The 20,939-nt window shown below is 42.3% G+C and overlaps 2 protein-coding genes across 4 annotated transcripts in view; one reads left to right on the forward strand and one right to left on the reverse strand.

The window, feature by feature from the left end:
- RIGI (RNA sensor RIG-I) overlaps positions 1-10,959 on the forward strand; it is a 55,531-nt gene extending 44,572 nt beyond the window's left edge. Inside the window, exons 16-18 of the mRNA XM_053571015.1 lie at positions 835-986; positions 7,112-7,255; positions 9,754-10,959. Coding sequence (XP_053426990.1) covers positions 835-986; positions 7,112-7,255; positions 9,754-10,083 — 626 coding nt within the window. The 3' untranslated portion in view covers positions 10,084-10,959. The remainder of the gene's footprint in view (positions 1-834; positions 987-7,111; positions 7,256-9,753) is intronic.
- A 2,001-nt stretch (positions 10,960-12,960) lies between these two features.
- Positions 12,961-20,939, reverse strand: part of ACO1 (aconitase 1) — a 62,750-nt gene continuing 54,771 nt past the window's right edge. For all 3 annotated transcript variants that reach the window (XM_053571033.1, XM_053571042.1, XM_053571024.1), the window contains 4 exons: positions 19,497-19,644; positions 18,055-18,177; positions 14,623-14,808; positions 12,961-13,839 (listed from right to left, as the gene is read on the reverse strand). In XM_053571033.1, the coding sequence (XP_053427008.1) occupies positions 13,726-13,839; positions 14,623-14,808; positions 18,055-18,177; positions 19,497-19,644 (571 nt within the window). In that variant the 3' untranslated portion in view covers positions 12,961-13,725. The remainder of the gene's footprint in view (positions 13,840-14,622; positions 14,809-18,054; positions 18,178-19,496; positions 19,645-20,939) is intronic.

The following is a 20,939-nucleotide window of genomic DNA, read 5'->3' on the forward strand; positions in this document are numbered from 1 at the left end:
TTCTGTTATTTCCCTGTATGGAAACTCTAGTAGTTTCCCAATTTACTTGATGTTAAAGAGTTTTCAAAATCCAGCACCCCACCTGTCTTTCCACCTTAATTTCTCATTCTTCCCTTTGGGTCATTATCCACTCTCTTTGTAATTTTCCACCTAAGCTCTGTCTGTTGTGAACATATCTTATTTCTCCAGTGCCTAGAGGACTTATTTCTCCAGTGCCTAGAAGGGTGGTCTGTTTATCATTCATCTGAGAGCCCTCAGAGTGTCTTATTGAGGGTTCATGTTGGAGTGTCTTTAAAGCAGCATTTCTGATATGGCTGTTCAGTCACACTGCGCTGTCCAAGACCTGAGACAGCTAGCCTAAGGTGGGCTCCTAGTTTATCTACATGTTTAACACGCAGGTGCACACCTGTATCTGAATCCACTCTTTAACAGCTCAGCTTCCCTAGAAAGCAGGATTCAGTGAACCAAAGTTGAATTTTAGGAATACCTCTGTCCCTTTGTTTACCTGATCTCAGATTACATCAGAGTTTTATTTTATTTTTTTATTAAATCATAGCTGTGTACATCAATATGATCATGGGGCACCATACACTTGGTTCATAGACCATTTGACACATTTTCATCACATTAGTTGACATAGCCCTCCTGGCATTTTCTTAGTTACTTTGCTAAGACATTTACATTCCTCATCTACCAAGCCTCACATATACCCTTGTAAGGGGGGGGGAGGGGAGGTGGGTAGAGGGAGGGGCATTGAAAGGATCACACCTGTGGTGCATCTTACATCAGAGTTTTAAATCAAACACACCAAATAAAATATTTATTTTCTGATAGGTAGAGGAAGAGCAAGAGGTAGCAAATGTTTTCTTCTGACCAGTAATGCTGATGTAATTGAAAAAGAAAAAATAAACCTATACAAAGAAAAAATGATGAATGACTCCATCTTAAACCTTCAGACATGGAATGAAGCAGTATTTAAAGGAAAGGTAAGTCGTGTGTTACTCTTTCAGAATCTAACCATGAATAAAAATCAAGAAATGTGAGCATGTTGGCATCTTTGACCAGAGTGCTCAGAGTATTGTATTAGAATAGTGGGTTGATACCAAGTTTCATTCTGCAGTGACTGTCAAATTCATTCTGTTTAAATGTCAGTTAGATTAAAACATATTCTATTAGTGCTAATACCTGAAGTTATAATTTCATTCTAAAAGGAATATTGCTAGAATTGCTCCTAAGTTGACAGTTCATTTTAAGGAATACATCCTACCACTCCAAGAAATAGTTCTTCCTACTCTCTGATTCAAATCTTTCTCTACCAGCCAGTCCTCAGAGAAAAGAGCTCTCAGGTCACTGTGCAGATGTCAGAATGCCTATTTGTATCTATGGACAATACTATGGAGTGACAGACCTGTTCAGATGGGCCTCGTGGTAGTGACCTTCTTGGTACTGTAATTTCCTTTATAACAGACATGTGAAATCAGGTTGGAGGAAATTAAGAAATACCCACGCATACCAACACCTTCTTCCAGACCCTCTGTAGACATTTTTATCTCAGATGCTCTGGATGCATTGAACACTGTGGGGGTAGGGAAGAGGTTGAACACTAGAACCCAAGGTTCATATCCCAGTTCCACCTCTTTCTAGATAATGTGATCTCAGCCAGGCACTGTGTCTTTTAAATCATCAATCTCCTCATTTGTAAAGCTGAGGAAAAAAATCATGGTATTTAACTCACAAGGCGGTTGTGAGGCTAGAACGAGATGTGTGCATTGCTTAGCACAAGGCCTTGTATAGGTGCTATAGAAATGAAAGCTGTTATTGGACAGAGATGTGAGGTATAGGTTAACTTTGTAAAGATGAACCTTACAGTTCAGTAGACCAACTCTATAGTGTCTGCAACTTTTAAAAGTCATAATCTTGATGCTGTAAAAAGTGTTAAGAAGCAGGTTCGGTGCCTGTACCTCAGCCGCTAGGGTGCCGGCTACATACACCGGGGCTGGTAGGTTTGAACCGGCCCGGGCCTGCCAAATAACAATAACAACTACAACAACATCAAAAAAAATAGCCGTGTGTTGTGGCAGGTGCCTGTAGTCCCAGCTACTTGGGAGGCTGAAGCAAGAGATTTGCTTATTAAGCCAAGAGTTTGAGGTTGCAGTTGCTGTGAGCTGTGACACCATGGCACTCTACTGAGGGCGACAGTAAGACTGTCTCAAAAAAAAAAAAGTGTTAGAAGCAGTGATCTAAAACAAATTAACACTTACTTTAGGACAAAATTGTAACTTTATGTCAGTGTTTACTAATTTAAAATATTTCTTCCTAAACTTGGGAAGATAAATGATCTAAAAGTACTACTTCTGTGTTTTTAGTGGGAAGAATTACAAGGAAACTTAGTTCCTTCTCTAATTGTCTTCACTGAGCCACCTCCTCATTTTGTAGAATGTAGGAGTATTGCCAGTGTGTGCAACTTTTAAAAGTCATAAGTTTTAAGGCCTTAAACTTATGAGTTTTAATAACCGTGGCATAATTGGTAGCTCCTCCACTGGGTGACAAACTGCTTAGACTCTTATGTGACAGAAGCAATAGAGTAAAGTCTGTCAAGGAAAGGGGAGGCTGGACCAGACATAGACTTTTTTTGGTAGTCAGCAGCACAAGGAGTGAGGTGAAGAGAAAATGTTAAGTTTTCTTACATTTAAGAAAGGGTTAAGTATCTGTCAAATCAGGCTATCTAATAGCATTTGGGTTTCCTCAATATCCACAGACAGATGGGCAGAGAGGGAGCCCAGAACAAGTGTAGTCAGGAGTGACTGGAAGCTGGGAGCCTGGAGTTCTGTCATCCCTGTCTTGTCATAGATGATCCCCCCTAGCCACTGTTGAAAGGCATTTCTTTCAAAGGCTTAGAAGTATAACAAGGTAGGGAAAATCTTACGTTCTTAAAACTGAATGGAACTGTGTTTCTTGGGTGAGAAACACCCCACCCCGCCGCCCGCGTGGCTTAGGGGTTTGGATTTGAGCACTCTGGTCCCTGTATATGGGCTTTAATGGAAGGAAGAAACCCCTGCAGAAGAGAAGGAAAATGTCTGGAGCTCTGCAAGCAGGTGGAGAGGCAGAGGGAAGAGCAGCGAGGGCCGGAGTCTGCCGTTTTCCCCAGCTGCACTGTCCACTGTCTGTGGGTGGCCCACTGCCAGCAGCACCAGGACCGGGGGGAACTCTCTGCTTCCTCTGCAGCCAGCCTAATAGGCCAGGGGTGTCCAAGAACTGAGTTCCATGAAGGAAGCTTCAGAATGTGGTCCTATTTCAATCTGGAGGAATAAGGTATGGAGCAGTGGTTCTCAATCTGTGGGTCGGGACCCCTTTGTAACAATGAAAATACATCGTCTCATTCGGAAGGTTGAGAACCACTGGTATGGAGGGTGTTTTTACAGCTGTGGAGGTGAAGGGTTATACGGAATCAAAGGAGGAAGCCTGTTTTTTGTTCCTCACGGAGCAGAGAACAAGATAGCAGGTGAAAGAAAGTTCGTTTTGAACTAGGAACTTCCCATATGATGTGTATCCAAGACGGCACATAATCAGGATTCTGCAGTATTGCTTTTCTCCCTCTCAGGTGTGGGGGGAGCTGCCATGGACTTAGAACTTGGCTGAGCCCTTTATATCCAGTTATTGATTTTAACTTATTGTGTTATGTATTATCTTGTTTTATATATATATATATAAACTTGTGTATATATATATATATATACACACCAGTTACACCAGTAATGGTTTTTAACTTATTAGGATTTATAGCTGTTGCCTATAGTAACATTTAAAATACCTGAGATTATTAGTATTTGAATGAATTTTAGTATGTAATTGAACACCATTAGACATAAGTGAATTTTTTAAAAAACTAGATGCCCAGGGGCAAGTTTATGTTTTTATCCTCTTTCCTATCACAGCCCTCTGACCCCCATCTACCTTAAGCAGATTAGAACCGTATCTGAAAAAAGAAAATTAAAATTACTCATAGGGAAATGTGTGTCATATAACTCAAGAATTTTAATTCTAGAACTTTATCCCAAGGAAATAATGGGATGACCATGTATAATGTAATAATCTTACAACAGTGAAAATTTGGATCGAAAACAGGAGGCATTCACAACTGTTTGTTTTTGCAAAAACAAGATAATTTCAGGTGGGATAGGACTGGGGAGTAGGGGAGAAAAAATATACTTGGTTCTCTTAATCAAAACATTCTAGGTCTTGGCTGGGTACAGTGGCTCACACCTGTAATCCGAGTACCCTGGGAGCCTGAGAAGCAAAAATCACTTGAGTTTAGGAGTTTGAGACCAGCCTGATCAAGAGCAAGACTCCTGTCTCTACTAAAAACAGAAAATATTAGCTAGCTGCGGTGGCAGGTGCCTGTATTCCCAGTGACTTGGGAAGCTTAGGCAGGATTGCTGGAGCCAGGAGATTGAGGTTGCAGTGAGCTATGATGGTGCCACAGCATGTCAGCCCAGGCAACAGATTGCCTTAAAAAAAAAAAAAAAAAAAAGTGTGAGGCTGAGGCAAGAGAATCACTTGAGCCCAAGAGTTTGAGGTTGCTGTGAGCTATGATGCCATGGCATTCTACCGAAGGCAACAAAGTAAGACTCTGTCTCAAAAAAAAAAAAAAAAAAAAGTATGAAGCAGAAATGGGAACAACTACAAAAATTTTCCTAAGAGATATGGAAACAAATTAAGATGAAAGAAATGCCATGCTTTTGAATGGAATGAATGAATGAATATTTTGTAAAATTTTAAAGAATTCACCCCAAATTTACCTGTAGGCCTACTACAGGACTTATAATCAAAGCATAAATGATATTTTTTAACTTGACAAAATGGTTCCAGAGTTTATATACAATAGATGAAAATAGCTATAATATTTCTAGAAAAATAACAAATGAATGAGGATCACCCTACCCAATAATGAACAAGCCACCATAATTAGCATTCTTGCGGCTCTTAGCATCAGAGTACTAACTGAGCTAGGGTAACACAGCCGGGCACTTACTCTGTGGCAGACAGGCCTGAGCAGTTACAAACCCATGTCATCTCCCAACAGTTCATGAATTACATGCTGGGTTGTTACCATTCTGCATTTGAGGAAACACACACTTGCCCCAAAACACATCATAGGAAGGGGCAGGATGGGATTTTCACCTCGGCTGAGTCCACTTGAACATGTAGTCTGATTACAGGAGTGGGAGCGGCTACAAACCAGTGGGACAGGCAGATTCTTCCGCAGGTGACAATGAGGGAATCAACATGTTCTTCCTTCCTTTTTTTCCTTGACTTTAGTTTTCAGAAGTTTAATTATAATGTGTCCTAGAGTAAATTTCTTTGGTTTTATCCAGTTTGGAGTTTGTTCAGCTTCTTGAATCTAGGTTTATGTACTTGTGATAGTCAGGAAATGTTTCTTTCTTTAAGTGTTTTTATGCCCTGTTCTCTCTTTATAGGACTTCAGTGGCATGACATGTTTTGAAATAGTCCTACAGATCCCTGAGTCTGTCTGGTCATTATTTTTCAGTATAATTTCTTTCTGTTGCTAACACTGGGTAATTTCTATTGTTCTGTCTTCTGGTTCACTGACTCTTTTCCTTTGTCCCTTCCATTCTGCTGTTTAACACATCCACTGAGATTTTTCTTTCCGTTCTAAATTTTCCATTTGGTTCTTCTTTCTGTCTTCCCTCTCTTTGCTGAACCTTCATATTTTCTCTTATTTCAGGAGTGTTTATGATTGCTCATTGAAGCATTTTTATTGTGCTTTGGTCTTTATTCACACATCTGCCATTTTAGTATTGGTATCTATTGATTGTCTGTTTTTAATGCAGTTTGAGATCTTCCTGTTTCTTGGTATGAAGAGTGATTTTTTTTAAAAATCCAAATCCAGATATTTTCATTTTTTGAGACTCTGGATCTTATTTAACCTGTGTTACCTGGCGTTTTCAGGGATGCTGCCTCCTCATTGCTGGGTAGTCCCGTGTCCAGGTTCCCCAGTCAGCCTCTGTTGATACCAGCAGGGGTTGTGGGGTGTGGTGAGAGGGAGGGAGACTCTTTCTTGCTGCTGGGTGGGGATGCGAGTTTGGGCTCCCCAGGTAGTTTCCACTGACACCACTTGCCAGGTGGCAGGGCTGAAGGTCCTGGCTCCCTGCTTAGCCGTCTCTGACAACACCCCGGTGGTAGTGCTGGGTATCTTCTTGAAGTTCCGTGAGGTAGAAATCCAGGTCCTCCATGCAGCCTGTGCTTGCATAGGTACGGGTGGCCACAGGTGTATTTTTTCTATGACGTTTCTGTATTTTTCTGTGATGGAGTAGAGCAGTTATTGTCTAAAAGTTTTCTGTTTTTCTAAACTACATCTCTTTTATTCCTTTGGCTACAGAGTGCAGGCTTTTGTTGAGATCTTTTGACTACACTGTAGGCATTTCAGGTTGCTGGCTTCTTTAGCTCCAAGTCTGGGATATATCAGGTGAAAAGGAAACCCAGGGAACTCACTTCCATATTGTTCCTAGGGCCCTGAGGTTCCTAGCTGGTCTGCCTTCCTCTCTTCATACTTCAGAATCTGATGTTCGTTTAATATATAATATCCAGCATTCTTGCTGTACTTACCCAAGGCCTAAATTTTGAATTTGAACACAGTCACACTATATGTATGTTTCATTTTACTGGAATTCAACAATATTCTTTATGGTTGAAAGGGAGAAAGATTTTCGATGGCAGGGACTCTTCTGCCTGTTATCCATACTCAATGGATTTATGCCTGGAGTGGGTGTAATTATGCCTAAAAGAACTGGCATATGTTATATAAATTTTTGCCAACCAGTTAAGTAGCCAGCATACTTCACATGACTTTTTAATGGAGATCTTTAGTGCTTTTCTAGGTAATGAAGTTGAAAGACTAATTAGAGGCCACAAGGAAACACTGACTGATACTGAGTTAGGGGACCTAATAAAATTTGGGATTTTACAAAGCCAGGTAGCATGTGTTTAAAGAAGTTGTACATGAACGATTATATGCATGTCTGTGTGCATGTCTTTCTATATGTATTAGTTGTATTTAAATTACATTTGAGGTTTTTCTTTTTGAGTGTAGATTCTCCATATACAGATTCATGAAAAATTCCTCAGAGATAGTCAAGCAAAACCAAAACCTGTACTTGATAAAGAAAATAAAAAACTGCTATGCAAAAAATGCAAAGCCCTGGCATGTTACACAGCTGATATAAGAGTCATAGAGGTAAGTGGCCTTTTGATAAATGGCATTTGGTCATTTTTTTAGCACTTGTTTGTTGGTGAAATATTTATAGTAAAATTACCATTATTTGGCTTGGCACCCATAGCACAGTGGTTATGGTACCAGCCACATACACTGAGGCTGGCATGTTCGAACCGGGCCTGGGCCTGCCAAACAATGACAACTGCAACAAAAAATAGCTGGGCATTATGATGGGCGTCTGTAGTCCCAGCTACTCGGGAGGCTGAGGCAAGAGAATCGCCTAAGCCCAAGAGCTGGAGGTTGCTGTGAGCTGTGACACCATGGCACTCTACCGAGGGTGACATTGTGAGACTCCGTCTCAAAAACAAAAAAACCCCAAAACAAAAAAACCCACCATTATTTATGTTGTTATTGTGGCTATGACTTATGTATTTATAAAAAAGCTAAAAAGTGAAAAAGAAACCCTTAATGTTTAATAATAAAAAAATAGAATTTTGGCCCAATATGGTGGCTCAAATCTGTAATCCTAGCAGTCTGGGAAGCCGAGGTGGGACAATCCCTTGATCTCAGGAGTTCAAGACCAGCCTGAGCAAGATCAAGACCCCATCTCTACTAAAAATAGAAAAATTAGCCAGGCATTGTGGCTTGCACCTATAGATCTAACTACCCAGGAGGCTGAGGCAGGATTGCTTGAGCCCATGAGTTTGAGGTTGCTATAAGCTAGGCTGATGCCATGGCACTCTAGCCTGGGTGACAAAGTGAGACTTGGTCTCAAATAAAAAAAGTTTTTAAAAACTGCTGTATAGCTGCTTACTTAATTATACAGTCATTACAATAATGGTTATGCTGAGTGCAGTGCAGCCCCCTGGATTAGACTTGGAATGGATAAAGAATATTAGTAGAAAGAGTGGTAAAATTTGTAGCTAAACTAAGAATAATGTACTGATATTAATTTCTTAGTTTTTTTTTGTAGAGACAGAGTTTCACTTATTGCCCTTGGTAGAGTGCTGTGCCATCACAGCTCACAGCAACCTCCAACTCCTGGGCTTAGGCGATTCTCTTACTTCAGCCTCCCCAGTAGCTGAGACCACAGGCACCCGCCACAACACCCAGCTTTTGTTGCAGTTTGGCCAGGGCCAGGTTTGAACCCACCACCCTCGGTATATGGGGTCAGCACCCTACTCACTGAGCCACAGGTGCTGCCCTCTTAGTTTGTTGTTGTTGTTGTTTGGCATTCTTTGAGGGTACAAAGAATTAAGTTACACTGATTGTATTTATTAGATAATGTCCCTCTTACAATTGTGTGCCATCCCCAAGAATTTCTTAGTTTTGAAAAATATACATGTAAGATGTTAGCATTCAGACAAACTGGGTGAACAGTATACAGGAATTTTCTGGGGTGTCTCTGACTTTTCTATAAATCTTGAAATTGTTCCAAAGTAAAGTTAAAGACAATTATGAAATTAATGCAATATGATTAAAAAGTGCTTCAAACTAATGATGAAGTAGAAAAAATAACCAGGATACAACACTGTGACTATGCTATTTTATAGCTGTATGAAACAGCAACAATATCACCATCTCTACCATCAAGAAGAAAAGTCAAACAAAAATCTCTACCTTTGTATGGGAAAAAAAGACTAGGGGAAATATACCAAAATGTATTGATATTTTGGTGGTTATATTCCATTTTTTTCCTCTCTTCCAACCTTTCCTTATGGGATATGGGTCACTTTTATAATGAAAACAAAATACTTCATTTGTAAAACATGATATCCATAAGTTAGCTTTGGATATATTTTTTTTCTTAAAAATTTTAGATAGAAGGGTTAGAAAAATCAGCAAAGATAAATGCCTGGGTGTACCTTTCCTGCTGCTGATGGAAGGCAGGGTGAAGGGGCAGGGCTAGCTCAGACGGTTATCACCTTCAGGTCCTGTCTTGTCTTCAGAAAGCTGAAATCTCTCATCAGTCCATCTGTTTAGGTAAGAAGCTTATGAGGATTCGTACTATTAAGTAGTTAGCTGCGAAAGTTCCTTTCAGCTTCAATTTGGGTGGTTATTCTAATGAAAATGGCCCTCAGACCACACGTTTTCCTGAGGGGCATGTTGGACATGCTTTTGTTTCTGTGCAGTTTACTCTAAGCTGACTGTAGACGGGGACTATGGACACATCAGTCCCAACCCACTTCAGATGCACATCTGCCTTTGTTGTTCTTCCCTGTGTGCTCTGGATTGTGCCTGTGCAAGTGGGCTTCCCAGATCCCTTCAGAAGTTAGGTCACCTGGAAAATTCTTACTCCTCTTCATGAGGTGCCACCTCCACTCCACCTGTAGGAGGGAATCAGGTGCATGGATCCTCGCCTGGCCTTCTGGTGAATCCATCCATATTTGCTTCTTTCCAAAACTGTAAAGTAAGCAAGACCTGGCTGCTCTTCAGCTCAGATTATTGTGGTGTTTTTAAAATCACAATGATATACTGGTTTCTAACGTTCTTTTGTTATTTGATCTCTTCATCTGTAGGACTCTCATTACACTGTGATTGGAGATGCTTTTAAGGAATGCTTTGTGAGTAGACCACACCCCAAACCAAAGAAATTTTCAAGTTTTGAGAAGAGAGCCAAGATATACTGTGCCAGACAGGACTGCAGCCATGACTGGGGAATCCATGTGAAGTATAAGACATTTGAGATTCCAATCATAAAAATTGAAAGTTTTGTGGTAGAAGACATTGCAACTGGAGCTCAGAGACTTTACTCAAAGTGGAAGGAGTTTCACTTTGAGAAGATACCATTTGATGCTGTAGAAATGTCCACATGCCGTAGGGTCTCAAACCTCAGCTGCAGGCAGTAGGTGAATTTGAGGAAGCAGCAACTAACCTAGTGGGTACAATCGTGGATTGCTTATACCACTGTGCAGTTATTTTACCTGAGGCTCGTATTGTATTGACTATTTACCACTTTACCTTCTGTTTATTAAGTTTGTACTATCATATATGCAAAGCATGGACTGCAGAACTGAATAATTTGTAGGCCAACAGAACTCACAGTACTTGGGAAAAATTAAAAAGCTTAACCTCTGCTTCTGTCCTCCTCTTGGGGCCAACGGCCAGCGAACACACAGTAACCACTCCACGCACCCTGGGAGAGATGGATGAGTGAGTGGAACGTAGAAAGGTTTTCCATGCCTCCTTTCTTAACCTACTGTAAACTAGCTTTTGCCCTTAAATGTCTACTGAAATTTTTCTTGTCAAGGTTAGCAGTGACTCTGGTTGCTACACCCATTTGGGACTTCTTGACTCTTCTATTTGATCCCTGCACTTTTGGTCCCATTACACTCCTTTCTTGAAACTCTCCCTTGGCTTCTATTCTAGTTCTATTTGGTCTTTTTCATTGGTTTCGCTTTGCTTGCTTGAGTGTTGCAATCCCAAAGGTTCAATATATGTCTTTTACTATACACTTTCCCTCTTAATCTACACCATCGTTTCCTTTGACCATCTCAGGGCGTTTTCCAGTAACAGCTGATGTTCACCACTTGAACTATTTTGAGTTAGGTCCCTTGGATGGTACTGATGAGGCAGTTTGATTTGGTTGCACTTCCTTTAAAAAATTATTTGTCTAAAGGGCATTTCTATGTCACTTAGCAAGGTTTGCTGATGCTTTGGAGAGCTTGATTAGGTATGTATTCAGGGAAGGCTCTATAGTAATTAAACCGTCTTCCTGAAACAGATTCAGATTACTGGTTTGTAATTCATCAGGACCATTAATGGCTTAAACAAAACTCCAAAGATGGTAAAGTACTATGTTCAACCCATATGTACACATAACTCTTTTTAAGTAGCACCTACTTACATCTGAGAACTATCTGGAGACCACCTCAGCAAGGCATAGCCAGCCACCCAGACTATGCGTATCCACCCTGGACATCAATGGGGTGACACACTACGGCTGCCTCCCTCTCCATGTGATCCCAGGAGCAGCGGTTTGGGCAGGGAGCCAGAGAAACTTGCCAAGGGCTAATGGTTTTTAATAAGTTTAAGAGCAAGGCACTGGCAGACTTGGTGTCTGGTGAGGGCCCACTTTCTAGTTCATAGATGGCACTTTTCTTGCTGTGTTCTCTCATGGCGGAAGAGATGAAGGGTCTTTCTTGGGCTTATATTAAAAAGGCACTAATCTGGGCGGCGCCTGTGGCTCAAAGGGGTAGAGCGCCAGCCCCATATGCCGGAGGTGGTGGGTTCAAACCCAGCCCTGACCAAAAAAAAAAAAATTAAAAAAAAAAAGGCACTAATCAGGTGGTGCCTGTGGCTCAGTGGATAAGGCATCAGCCCCATATATGGAGGGTGGTGGGTTCAAACCCGGCCCCAGCCAAACTGTAACAAAAAAATAGCTAGGCATTGTGGCGGGCACCTGTAGTCCCAGCTACTTAGGAGGCTGAGGTAAGAGAATTGCCTAAGCGCAGGAGTTGGAGGTTACTGTGAGCTATGTGATGCCAGGGCACTCTACCCAGGGTGATAAAGTGAGATTCTGTCTCTACAAAAAAAAAAAAAAGGCACTAATCTCATTCATGAGAACTCTACCCCCATGACCTAATCACCTTCCAAAGACCCTTACATCCAGTAACAATCACCATGGGGGGTTAAGATTTCAAACATATGGGGCATATTTTCTGAAGACCTTTTGAGGTCAGGTGGTGTATAAAAAGAAGGGAAAGGGTCAGGTGCAGAGGCTCACATCTATAATCCTAGCACTCTGGGAGGCCGAGGTGGGACAATCTTTTGATCTCAGGAGTTCAAGACCAGCCTGAGCAAGTTCAAAACCCCATCTCTACTAAAAACATAAAAATTAGCCGGATATTGTAGCTGGCACCTATAGTCACAACTTGAGGCAGGAAGATCATTTAAACCCAGGAGTTTGAATTGTGAGTTAGGCTGATGTCACAGAACTCTATCCTGGGGCAACAGAGTAAGATTCTGTCTCAAAAAAAAAAAAAAAAAATTGCAAGGAGATTAACTTGTAAGTTGTAAGGCACCCTGTTATGAAGTGAATGTCTATGTTCCCGCCAAAGTCCTATAGAGCAGCCCCAACCCCCTAGAGCGGCTGTATTTGGAGACAGGCCCTCTAAGAAAGTTATTAAGGTTAAGTGCGGTCATCAGGATGAGACCCTGATTTGTTAGTTAGTGTTCTTGTAAGAAGAGATTTCAGTGAGCGCATTGTCTCTCTCATTCTCTGCCTCCCGCTCCCCAGGCATGCAATCAAGGAAAGGCCACGGGAGGGTAAGCAAGCAGGAGAACAGAGCCCTCACCAGAAACTGAATGGCTGGCATCCTCATCTTGGACTTTCAGGCTCCAGAACCATGAGAAGATAAATTTTCGTTGTTTAAGCAATGGTATTTTGTTTTGGCAGCCTGAGCAAAGTAAGGCATGCACTGAATGACTTCAGTGATGAAAATGAACAGATAAACTTCAGGCACTGAACTGCTCTGACTTCCTCACTGTACTTACACCACGCTACTGCTACCAGGCTACTCTTCCTCCTTGTCTGTTCCCAACAGGGCAGAGAACATACTGGCTTCTCTACACGCCACTGTGCCTGCACAGATCTTATACGGCATAAAAGCAGAACATGAAAGTCATTCAGGCTTCAAGACAATATAGTCTGAGACTTGCTCTGCTCTAAATATCCCCAAACTACAGTCCCCTACACACCAAAATGCAATTCCAAAGACAACACATTTTCACTGAAAATAGATTTAATCTTATTCATATTAGAAATGTTCTGTGTCAGTCTCCCAAACCATCTCCAAACAAAGGTCTCCTCTTGACAAATGATTTTCTGGGGAAAAGTTCTGTGATAGTAGAAGAAAACTTCATATTTCTTTTATGTTAATCTATCAAAAGGTACATAATCAAAAAACTTCAACATCTGACGCATCAGGAGGTGTTTAGGTCATCCACACCGAAGGAGAAACAGGGTGGGGGAGAATCACAATCACTATTATGACTGGAAATGTGCAAAGTTTTCATCTATCCATGTCAGTTTACATTGGTAGAATGTGGAAAGGAAAATGACCATCACAGGAAAAATTTCATTAGCAGAGAATGAGCGAGGAGCAGTCAAAAGGGCAGAAGACAGCTCCTGAGAAGACTTGTGCATTCAGCTGGAGATTAACAGGAAAGAGAAAAATCAATGTCCTGTGATCAGTAAGTGCAAGGACAAGCTTGGTTCTCTTTCTGGCACTACTGACATTTTCACCATTTCTAGCTTCCAAATTCTAGAAAAAGATTAAGAAGATTAACAAAAATAGAGAATGTAGGAACTCCTGGCTTCATGCCTGCAGGAATGGCACCCAAATCCCTGTGCTCACTCGCTCCGTCTGTAGGGTAGCCCCCCTCTGTGGACCATCTGGGGAAGCTTCCCCACCAGGGCCTCGGCTGGCTGACGGCGTGGCTTCCTCCCGGGTGCAGCGCCAAACGCAGGTCTCATAAGCAACAAGGGCCTACTTGGCCATCTTGCGGATCATGTAGTTGAGGATGCCTCCATTGTGGAAGTAAGTGAGTTCCACATCAGTGTCGAACCTCATCACAGCCTGGAAGGTCTTCCCATTATCCAGCTGCGGCATAAAGAAGCAATGACACTTGTCAGGGAAGATTTACCCAGCCTGCCCTCAGGGAGGTGTCCACACTGCAGTGGCCCAGCAGCACCAAAGGACACAGGAGGCTGCTGGCCCAGACGCAGGCTGGAAATGATGAAGGAAAGCAGTGCCTAAAAACTAGAGAGAGCCTCTCAGTACAGCTACTGGTGACACTAGAGTGACATTTTCCAAACCTCTGGGGGCTCCCTATGAGCAGAGGTGTCTTGGGTCAGTAGTGTCACTGAGGGGGTCCCTTAGGCAGCAGACCCAGCTGCTCAACCTGAGACAAAGACCTCAGGGGCTATCTCTGTCTGGGTGCCTGTCCTAGGACCTTGGCACTGGGCACTTCATCCTTTCCTTGCCTTGGGATCTGTCATTCAAAGTCTAGGGCTGGAGGGAATCTTAGGGAAGGGGTGAGTGTTGTTCAAAGTTTTATATAAAAAGCTTTTTAGGTAATATGAAAGTGTCACACCCCTGAGCTCTCACCATGATTATGTGAGCTGAGGAGACTCAGAATTAGGAGACAGTGGTGAGGGGATGGGAGTTAAGAATGGACCAAGGATAACTCTATAGAGTAATAAATAATAAATGCACAGGTATCATGCCATGTCGGGCAAGCAGGCAGAAAGCTGGCAGGACTCCAAAGTCTACTGCAGTCCTGCTGAGTGATACATTCTTCCAAGTCCTGCTGAATTCCTTTTAACAAGATTGATTATGAAGGGCCCCTTCTGGAGGGGCCAGGCGTGGAGATGCTCTTCTTACCTTGACCTGGACTTTCATTCGTGGTGTGAGGTTTTCTGGAATGATGACAGTGTATCGCTCCCGCCCTGTGAGTCCCAGGGTGTCTGCATTCTCACCAGGGAGATATTCAAGGGGGATCACCCCCATCCCAACCAGGTTACTGCGATGAATGCGCTCATAACTCTCCGCCAGGATGGCTTTGATTCCCTGATGAACAAAGGCAGTGGTCTGGACACACTTCCATTTTTTCCTTTGGATACACAGAACTTTTACAAATGACTTTGTAAGTCAGAACTGTTCTCACACCTAAATTCTTTTCTTTTTTTTTTTTGAGACAGAGTCTCACTATGTTGCCCTTGGTAGAGGGCCGTGGTGTCACAGCTCACGACAACCTCAAACACTTGGTTCTCTTGCTTTAGCCTCCCTAGTAGCTGGGACTACAGGCGCCCACCACAATGCCCAGCTATTTTTTTTTTTTTTATTGTTGTTGTTTAGCAGGCCCAGGCTGGGTTCGAACCCACCAGCCCTGGTGCATGTGGTCAGTGCCCTAATCACTGAGCTACGGGTGCCGAGCACACACCTAAATTCTTTATGAGTACTCGTTAATCTTTTACATAAAATGTTCATCCTCTGACTATAAATAACACAACAGCTAGTTTTAACTGCCTGCCTATGATGCACAGGAACTATGTAAGCACTTAATGACTTCTCTTACTCTCCCTCTCTCAGTCCTGGGACACGGATGCCACTACTGTCCCCCTTTACTCAAGGGTCAGTGGTGATATTTAGTATTTGAAGCCACGCAGTCTACGTGATACAACGTCTCTTAGCAAGCTTACATCATATCTGGAATCCACACCATAAAACAACAATAGTTTTCTTTCCCTTGAATTTTTCTATTATTTTGGGTATATCAACAGATATAGAAAATGTAATCAAAAAACAATTTTCAGAACATACTACAGATAAACTGATTACCTACTGCATACTGCTTTTATACTTGTATTTCAAGTATCAAATTGTGTTGAATATAATCTTGATATTAAGCTTCCTATGAAGTAAATTTTGTTGGTAATCTGTAACTGGGCAATATATAGCAATAATCAATAAAGAAAGTTACTTTACTAACTAGAACTCATTAATTTATTAATAATTGTAATAGAATATTAAAATTAAAAGGTCTCTTGATATCTAGCACACACTTTTAAGATACCCTACATCAGGGTCACTTTGGGAAGCTGTTAAAAACATAGATTCTCAAGTACTATATACCAGATGCTCTCTTGGGGATCATGGAGCAGGAGGGGTCTTTGAGAACTTCAGCTATAGGGCAGCAGTTAGAATCACCAGGGGAGACTTAAAATCCTGATGTCCAGGCCTTTCTCCTTACCAATTAAAAGAGGATCTCTGGGGATGAGATCCAAGCACAGGAATAAAAATTTAAAAAAAGCATTTCCAAATTTGAGAACTATTGCTATAGAGATAGGCAGATTCTTTGGGACAATAGATATTTTGTAGGACTTTATGTTTGCACGTGTATGTTTTGGGCCAGTGAAAAGCTTTCTGAACATACACTGCTCATGTCCACAGCTCTGTTGAACGACTCTGCTGTGTTACAGATGTTATAAATCAAGCTGTCCATTCTGCTCTTTCTTGAGCAGTCTGATACTTGTGAGTGACCTACCTGGGACAGCTACAGAACCAAAGTGTGTTCAGCTTCCTAGGCAGCCAGAACTCACTGGTTCTGCGGAGAGGTCTGGACTCTAGAGAGCCCCTTTGGGGCCAGTTCTCTTCTCATCCTCTGTCAGATCTCAGGGCTCTCCACTGAGCACTCATGTATGTTGACAGCCTCACCATCCTACTAAATCCTTTTCTTCTCCTGTAATTTCCCAGGTTCTTTTTAGTAGCTTTCAGGAAAAAAAAAGTAGGCCTTTGATCTACTGATCAACTAATCAGAGAACATTTCTTCCCTCCCCCACCTCAGAACAAAATGACAGATTAAAAAAACAATAGGTGGGCGGCACCTGTGGCTCAGTCGGTAAGCTGCTGGCCCCATATACCCAGGGTGGCGGGTTCAAACCTGGCCCCGGCCTAACTGCAACCAAAAAAGAGCCGGGCGTTGTGGCGGGCGCCTGTAGTCCCAGCTACTCGGGAGGCTGAGGCAAGAGAATCACTTAAGCCCAGGAGTTGGAGGTTGCTGTGAGCTGTGTGAGGCCACGGCACTCTACCGAGGGCCATAAAGTGAGACCCTGTCTCTACAAAAAACAAAAAACAGTAGGTGTAATGTTCAAAGACATCTTCGGAAGCCTAGATGTCTGCAGGGCCGCCTGCCAGGCAGCTGTTTTTACTGCACTTATTGTATCCCCTAGAGTTTCCCAGGTGCATAAATTCACTCAAGCTATAGATGAGTGATAGTGGCATCAGCCGAGCCATTTTTACTATATCCCGAGGATTAAAGATGGGCAGTATGATTCTTCTCTGCTCTTAGGGCAAGTAAATGCTCAAGAGTTTAAACCCTGCCCCCTTCAAGGCCACTCTTGTAGGGACAGCTCAAGAAGGAACTGAGGTGGCTGAAGGTTCTAAGGAGCTGCCTGGTTTTGGACAGAGAGAGCCTCCCTTTTTCACTGAGTATCATAAGCAGACTTTTTTTTGTGGGGGGGGGGGGAAGACAAGAGTCTCACTTTGTTGTCCTCAGTAGAATGCCATGGCATCATAGCTCACAGCAGCCTCAAACTCTTGGGCTCAAGTGATTCTCTTGCCTCAGCCTCCCAAGTAGCTGGGATCACAAGTGCCCGCCACAACACCTGGCTATTTTTAGAGATGGGGTCTCAATCTGGCTCAGGCTGGTCTCAAATGCCTGAGCTCAGGCAATCCACCAGCCTTGGCCTCCCAGATTATAGGCATGAGCCACCATGCCTAGCCCATAAGCAGACTTTCATAGGCAGCGAAAAGCAAATCTCACCAGAGTAACTTGTGAAAAAAGTCCAGGCTCCTTACTTGTCTGTGAACCCAACAGACAAGATTACAGCCCTGTCTCACTCCTTACATCACCTGGGACAGTGCCCTTAAATAAATCTGGGGTCCTCAACCTTAGAATGTTATGAAAACCATGACACTTCTCCCTATGAAAAAAGACTACATGTACACTTTTGCGTATATTTTCAGAGACTTCACAGACCTTCCCCCCAAACCATTTATAGACATCCAAAGGTCTAGATACGAAATGTCTGATGTAAGGGAAGCAGCTCACTCTCAATCACCCATTAGTGAGTGAAATCAATTCAGATTCACCAAAAAGCAGAAGAGAAAACAACAGCTGCTTTTTGGAGCTTGCTCTCCCATTGACATCTTCTTGGGAAGCGACCCCACAGAATTAATTCCTGGCACTCTCCCAGCTTCCCTACCAGTTCGGAGGGCTGGCTGCCTGCTGGGATGGCTCTGCCTCAAACTCACCAGCAGGAAAGGGCCCTTGGCTGCCCAATCACGGGAGCTGCCTGAGCCATACTCCTTGCCAGCCAGGACAATCAGGGGAAGGCCTGCCTCCTGGTACCGTTCAGCAGCATCGAACACATCAAGCTGAGGAGGAGACAAGGAAGGCTTTATAGACCCAGCACATTCAAAGGGCAGGAATGACAACACTCTGCCAGCCCAGAGGACAATGGAAGGGCCTGCGGATGGCCAAGTCAGTGTGAAGCCAATGGCCACCCAACCAGCCAGCCATTTGGTCTACAAAGAGGGTACACTGGTATGGTGTTCTGGGAGCCCCCAGTGTCCGTAACTGCAAGTCTTTCCCCTTGGCTTCTTGGGTATTCCATTGTTCAATATATGTCTTCTTCATTTAATAGTCTATTATCCTTGCTATTCAGTGAACAAGAATCCACCGGCTAGGTCCTGATGACCAATGACTATGAAGAAAGAGTTTGCTTTTCAAAAATATGATCAGTTATGAGCAAGGCAGTATGAAGAGTGGTAAAGAGAACTGACTTCAGAGCCAGACTTTGTGTTTTAATCTCAGCTTTTCCACTGCACCGCCTTGAGTTACATGATCCAAGCTTTAGGCTCTCGATTTAAAACACAGATAATTATGGACCTACCTCAAAGGGTTGTTACGAGTCTTAAATAAGTCAATGCATGCAAAGAGCTTAGGAGAGCACCTGCAACGTATTAAGTTCTGTAGAAATATTAGCTGTTACTATTTTAAAATAAATTGGCAAGATTTATTTCTCTAGCAGGCTAAATGGTTTACAGAAAGCTCCACAGCATTTAATGAGAAGGGAAGTGACTCTGAAGACATACAACATGTGCCAGACGTGGCTCTAGGTTTTTACAAGTCTTTCCATTTCATTTTAAGCCTCAGGTGTTGTCTCTCCTTCTCAGGTAGGAAAAATGAGGCTCTGAGAGGGAAGTAACTTGCAGAAAGTGCCACAGCCATATGAGGTGGAGTTGCGACTTAAACCCAGACTTGTCTGACTCAGGGTGCAGGCCTTTCCCACATCTCCCACATTTTCCTACCAGGGAACAATCCCACCAACCCCAATGGCCTTCTATATTCCTTCTTTTCGTAGTGGATACAATTAATTACATGCTCATAAAGTCACATAGTAGCACTTCTTGATAAATATCCTCCAATTTAAACCAGAATTTTTCATTCTCATACTTCTGATAAAATTTTACTCAAAGACTTTTTACACTTAATACCCAAGAAACAAGACTTAGTTAAACCATGGTGCAGAATCTCTAAGCAAGGAGGAGGAGACAGGACTACAGAAAGAGAGAGGGAGGTTGGAGCCATGGAGAAATACTAAAATCAGAAGGAGAAAAACCGTGTAAATCTCCAAGCTCCCAGAGATTGACAAACACTTGTTTCTGCAGGAAGCAGAAGAGACAATACTCACAACTTCTCCAGAAGGCAGATGTATAGTCTGTGGCGCCTGCATGTTTAAAAATTTGTTTAACAAGCGAATGTTGGCAAATGTCCCCCGTACCATGATGGCGTCATTACCTCTGCGGGAGCCATAGGAGTTGAATTCTCGTGGAGTCAGGCTAATAACACAAGCAGGTAACAAGGGAATATTAAACTTAGCTTATCCCAAGAACAGAAAAAACTAAATCTATTTTTCTTAATTTACTAAGCATTGTTCTCGAAGGCAGAAAAGCTGTCCCCATATTCTTGATGAAGGGCAGGGTGAGAGATGAGAAGTGCATGGTGAAAGGGGAAATTTTTTTCCTCTTGGATTTGGGATTTGAAGACTTACAATCTTTCAAATCTGGGTGGAAACATCAGGAGGAACTCAAAAAAAAAAAAAAAGAGTACTTGTTTTATTTATTCAATAGGATAGCCTATATAAAGCTTCATATGAGGTAAAAAGCTAAACTACAAATAAGAAAGTGGAAGTAAAGAGTATCATGAGGGTAGAGAAATCAGATGGAACCAGGAATAGCAGGAAATATAAAATATGTTCAAAGAAATAAGTTCGAATTCATGTCCAAGTTATCAGAAACTCAATGCAATGGGAAGACACACAACAGTAATGTTAAGCTTTCATAAGATAAAAATCAAAGTATTGCCAAAGAGGCACAGCTGATATTTTTGGTTCTGAAATCAGAGGAAAATCTTGTCTGTAGGCCCCATGAAAGGAAACCTTGTGATGTCAAGAACAACATTACATACAATTAACACAGTGAGCAGTTCAGTAGGCTGTACATACAAATTCTAGGGCGTGGGTGTGAATATTAATATGATTTAGGGGTTAGATCTAACTTGAGGATTGAGAGAGTTAAGAACGGCCTTTAGGAACAAGTGAGAAAGTCCAGGACCCCCTAAAACTGTATCCAAAATTTTTAAATGTGTGCATTTTTCTGGAAAGGCATTATATTTACTTTCACTCAATTCTCCAAAGAGTTCCTATCTTAAAAGGAGTTAAGAATCGCCCACAGAAAAAAAGGTATTTGGATTTGGTTCCTCAAATTTGCCCTGGACCCCATCCCTAAAGGAGCTGATTCAGGAGATGGGAGTAGGAACTAGGAGTTTTTTTTTAAGACAGTCTCAACTCTGTCGCCCAGGCTAGAGTACAGTGGCATCATCATAGCTCACTGCAACTTCAAACTCCTGGGTGCAAGTATTATTCCTGCCTCAGCCTCCTGAATAGCTGGGATACAAGCGCATACCACCCACCACGATGATTTTTTTTGTTTTGAAGAGATGGGAGTCTTGCTCTTGCTCAAGTTGGTCTCGAACTCTTGGTCTCAAGTGATCCTCCTTTCTTTGGACTCCCAAAGTGCTAGGATTATAGGTACGAGCCACTGTGCCCAGCCAGAAGCAGGAATTTTTATTTCTC

Source organism: Nycticebus coucang, chromosome 2 (genome assembly GCF_027406575.1).
Source record: "Nycticebus coucang isolate mNycCou1 chromosome 2, mNycCou1.pri, whole genome shotgun sequence".
NCBI classification, from domain to species: domain Eukaryota; kingdom Metazoa; phylum Chordata; class Mammalia; order Primates; family Lorisidae; genus Nycticebus; species Nycticebus coucang.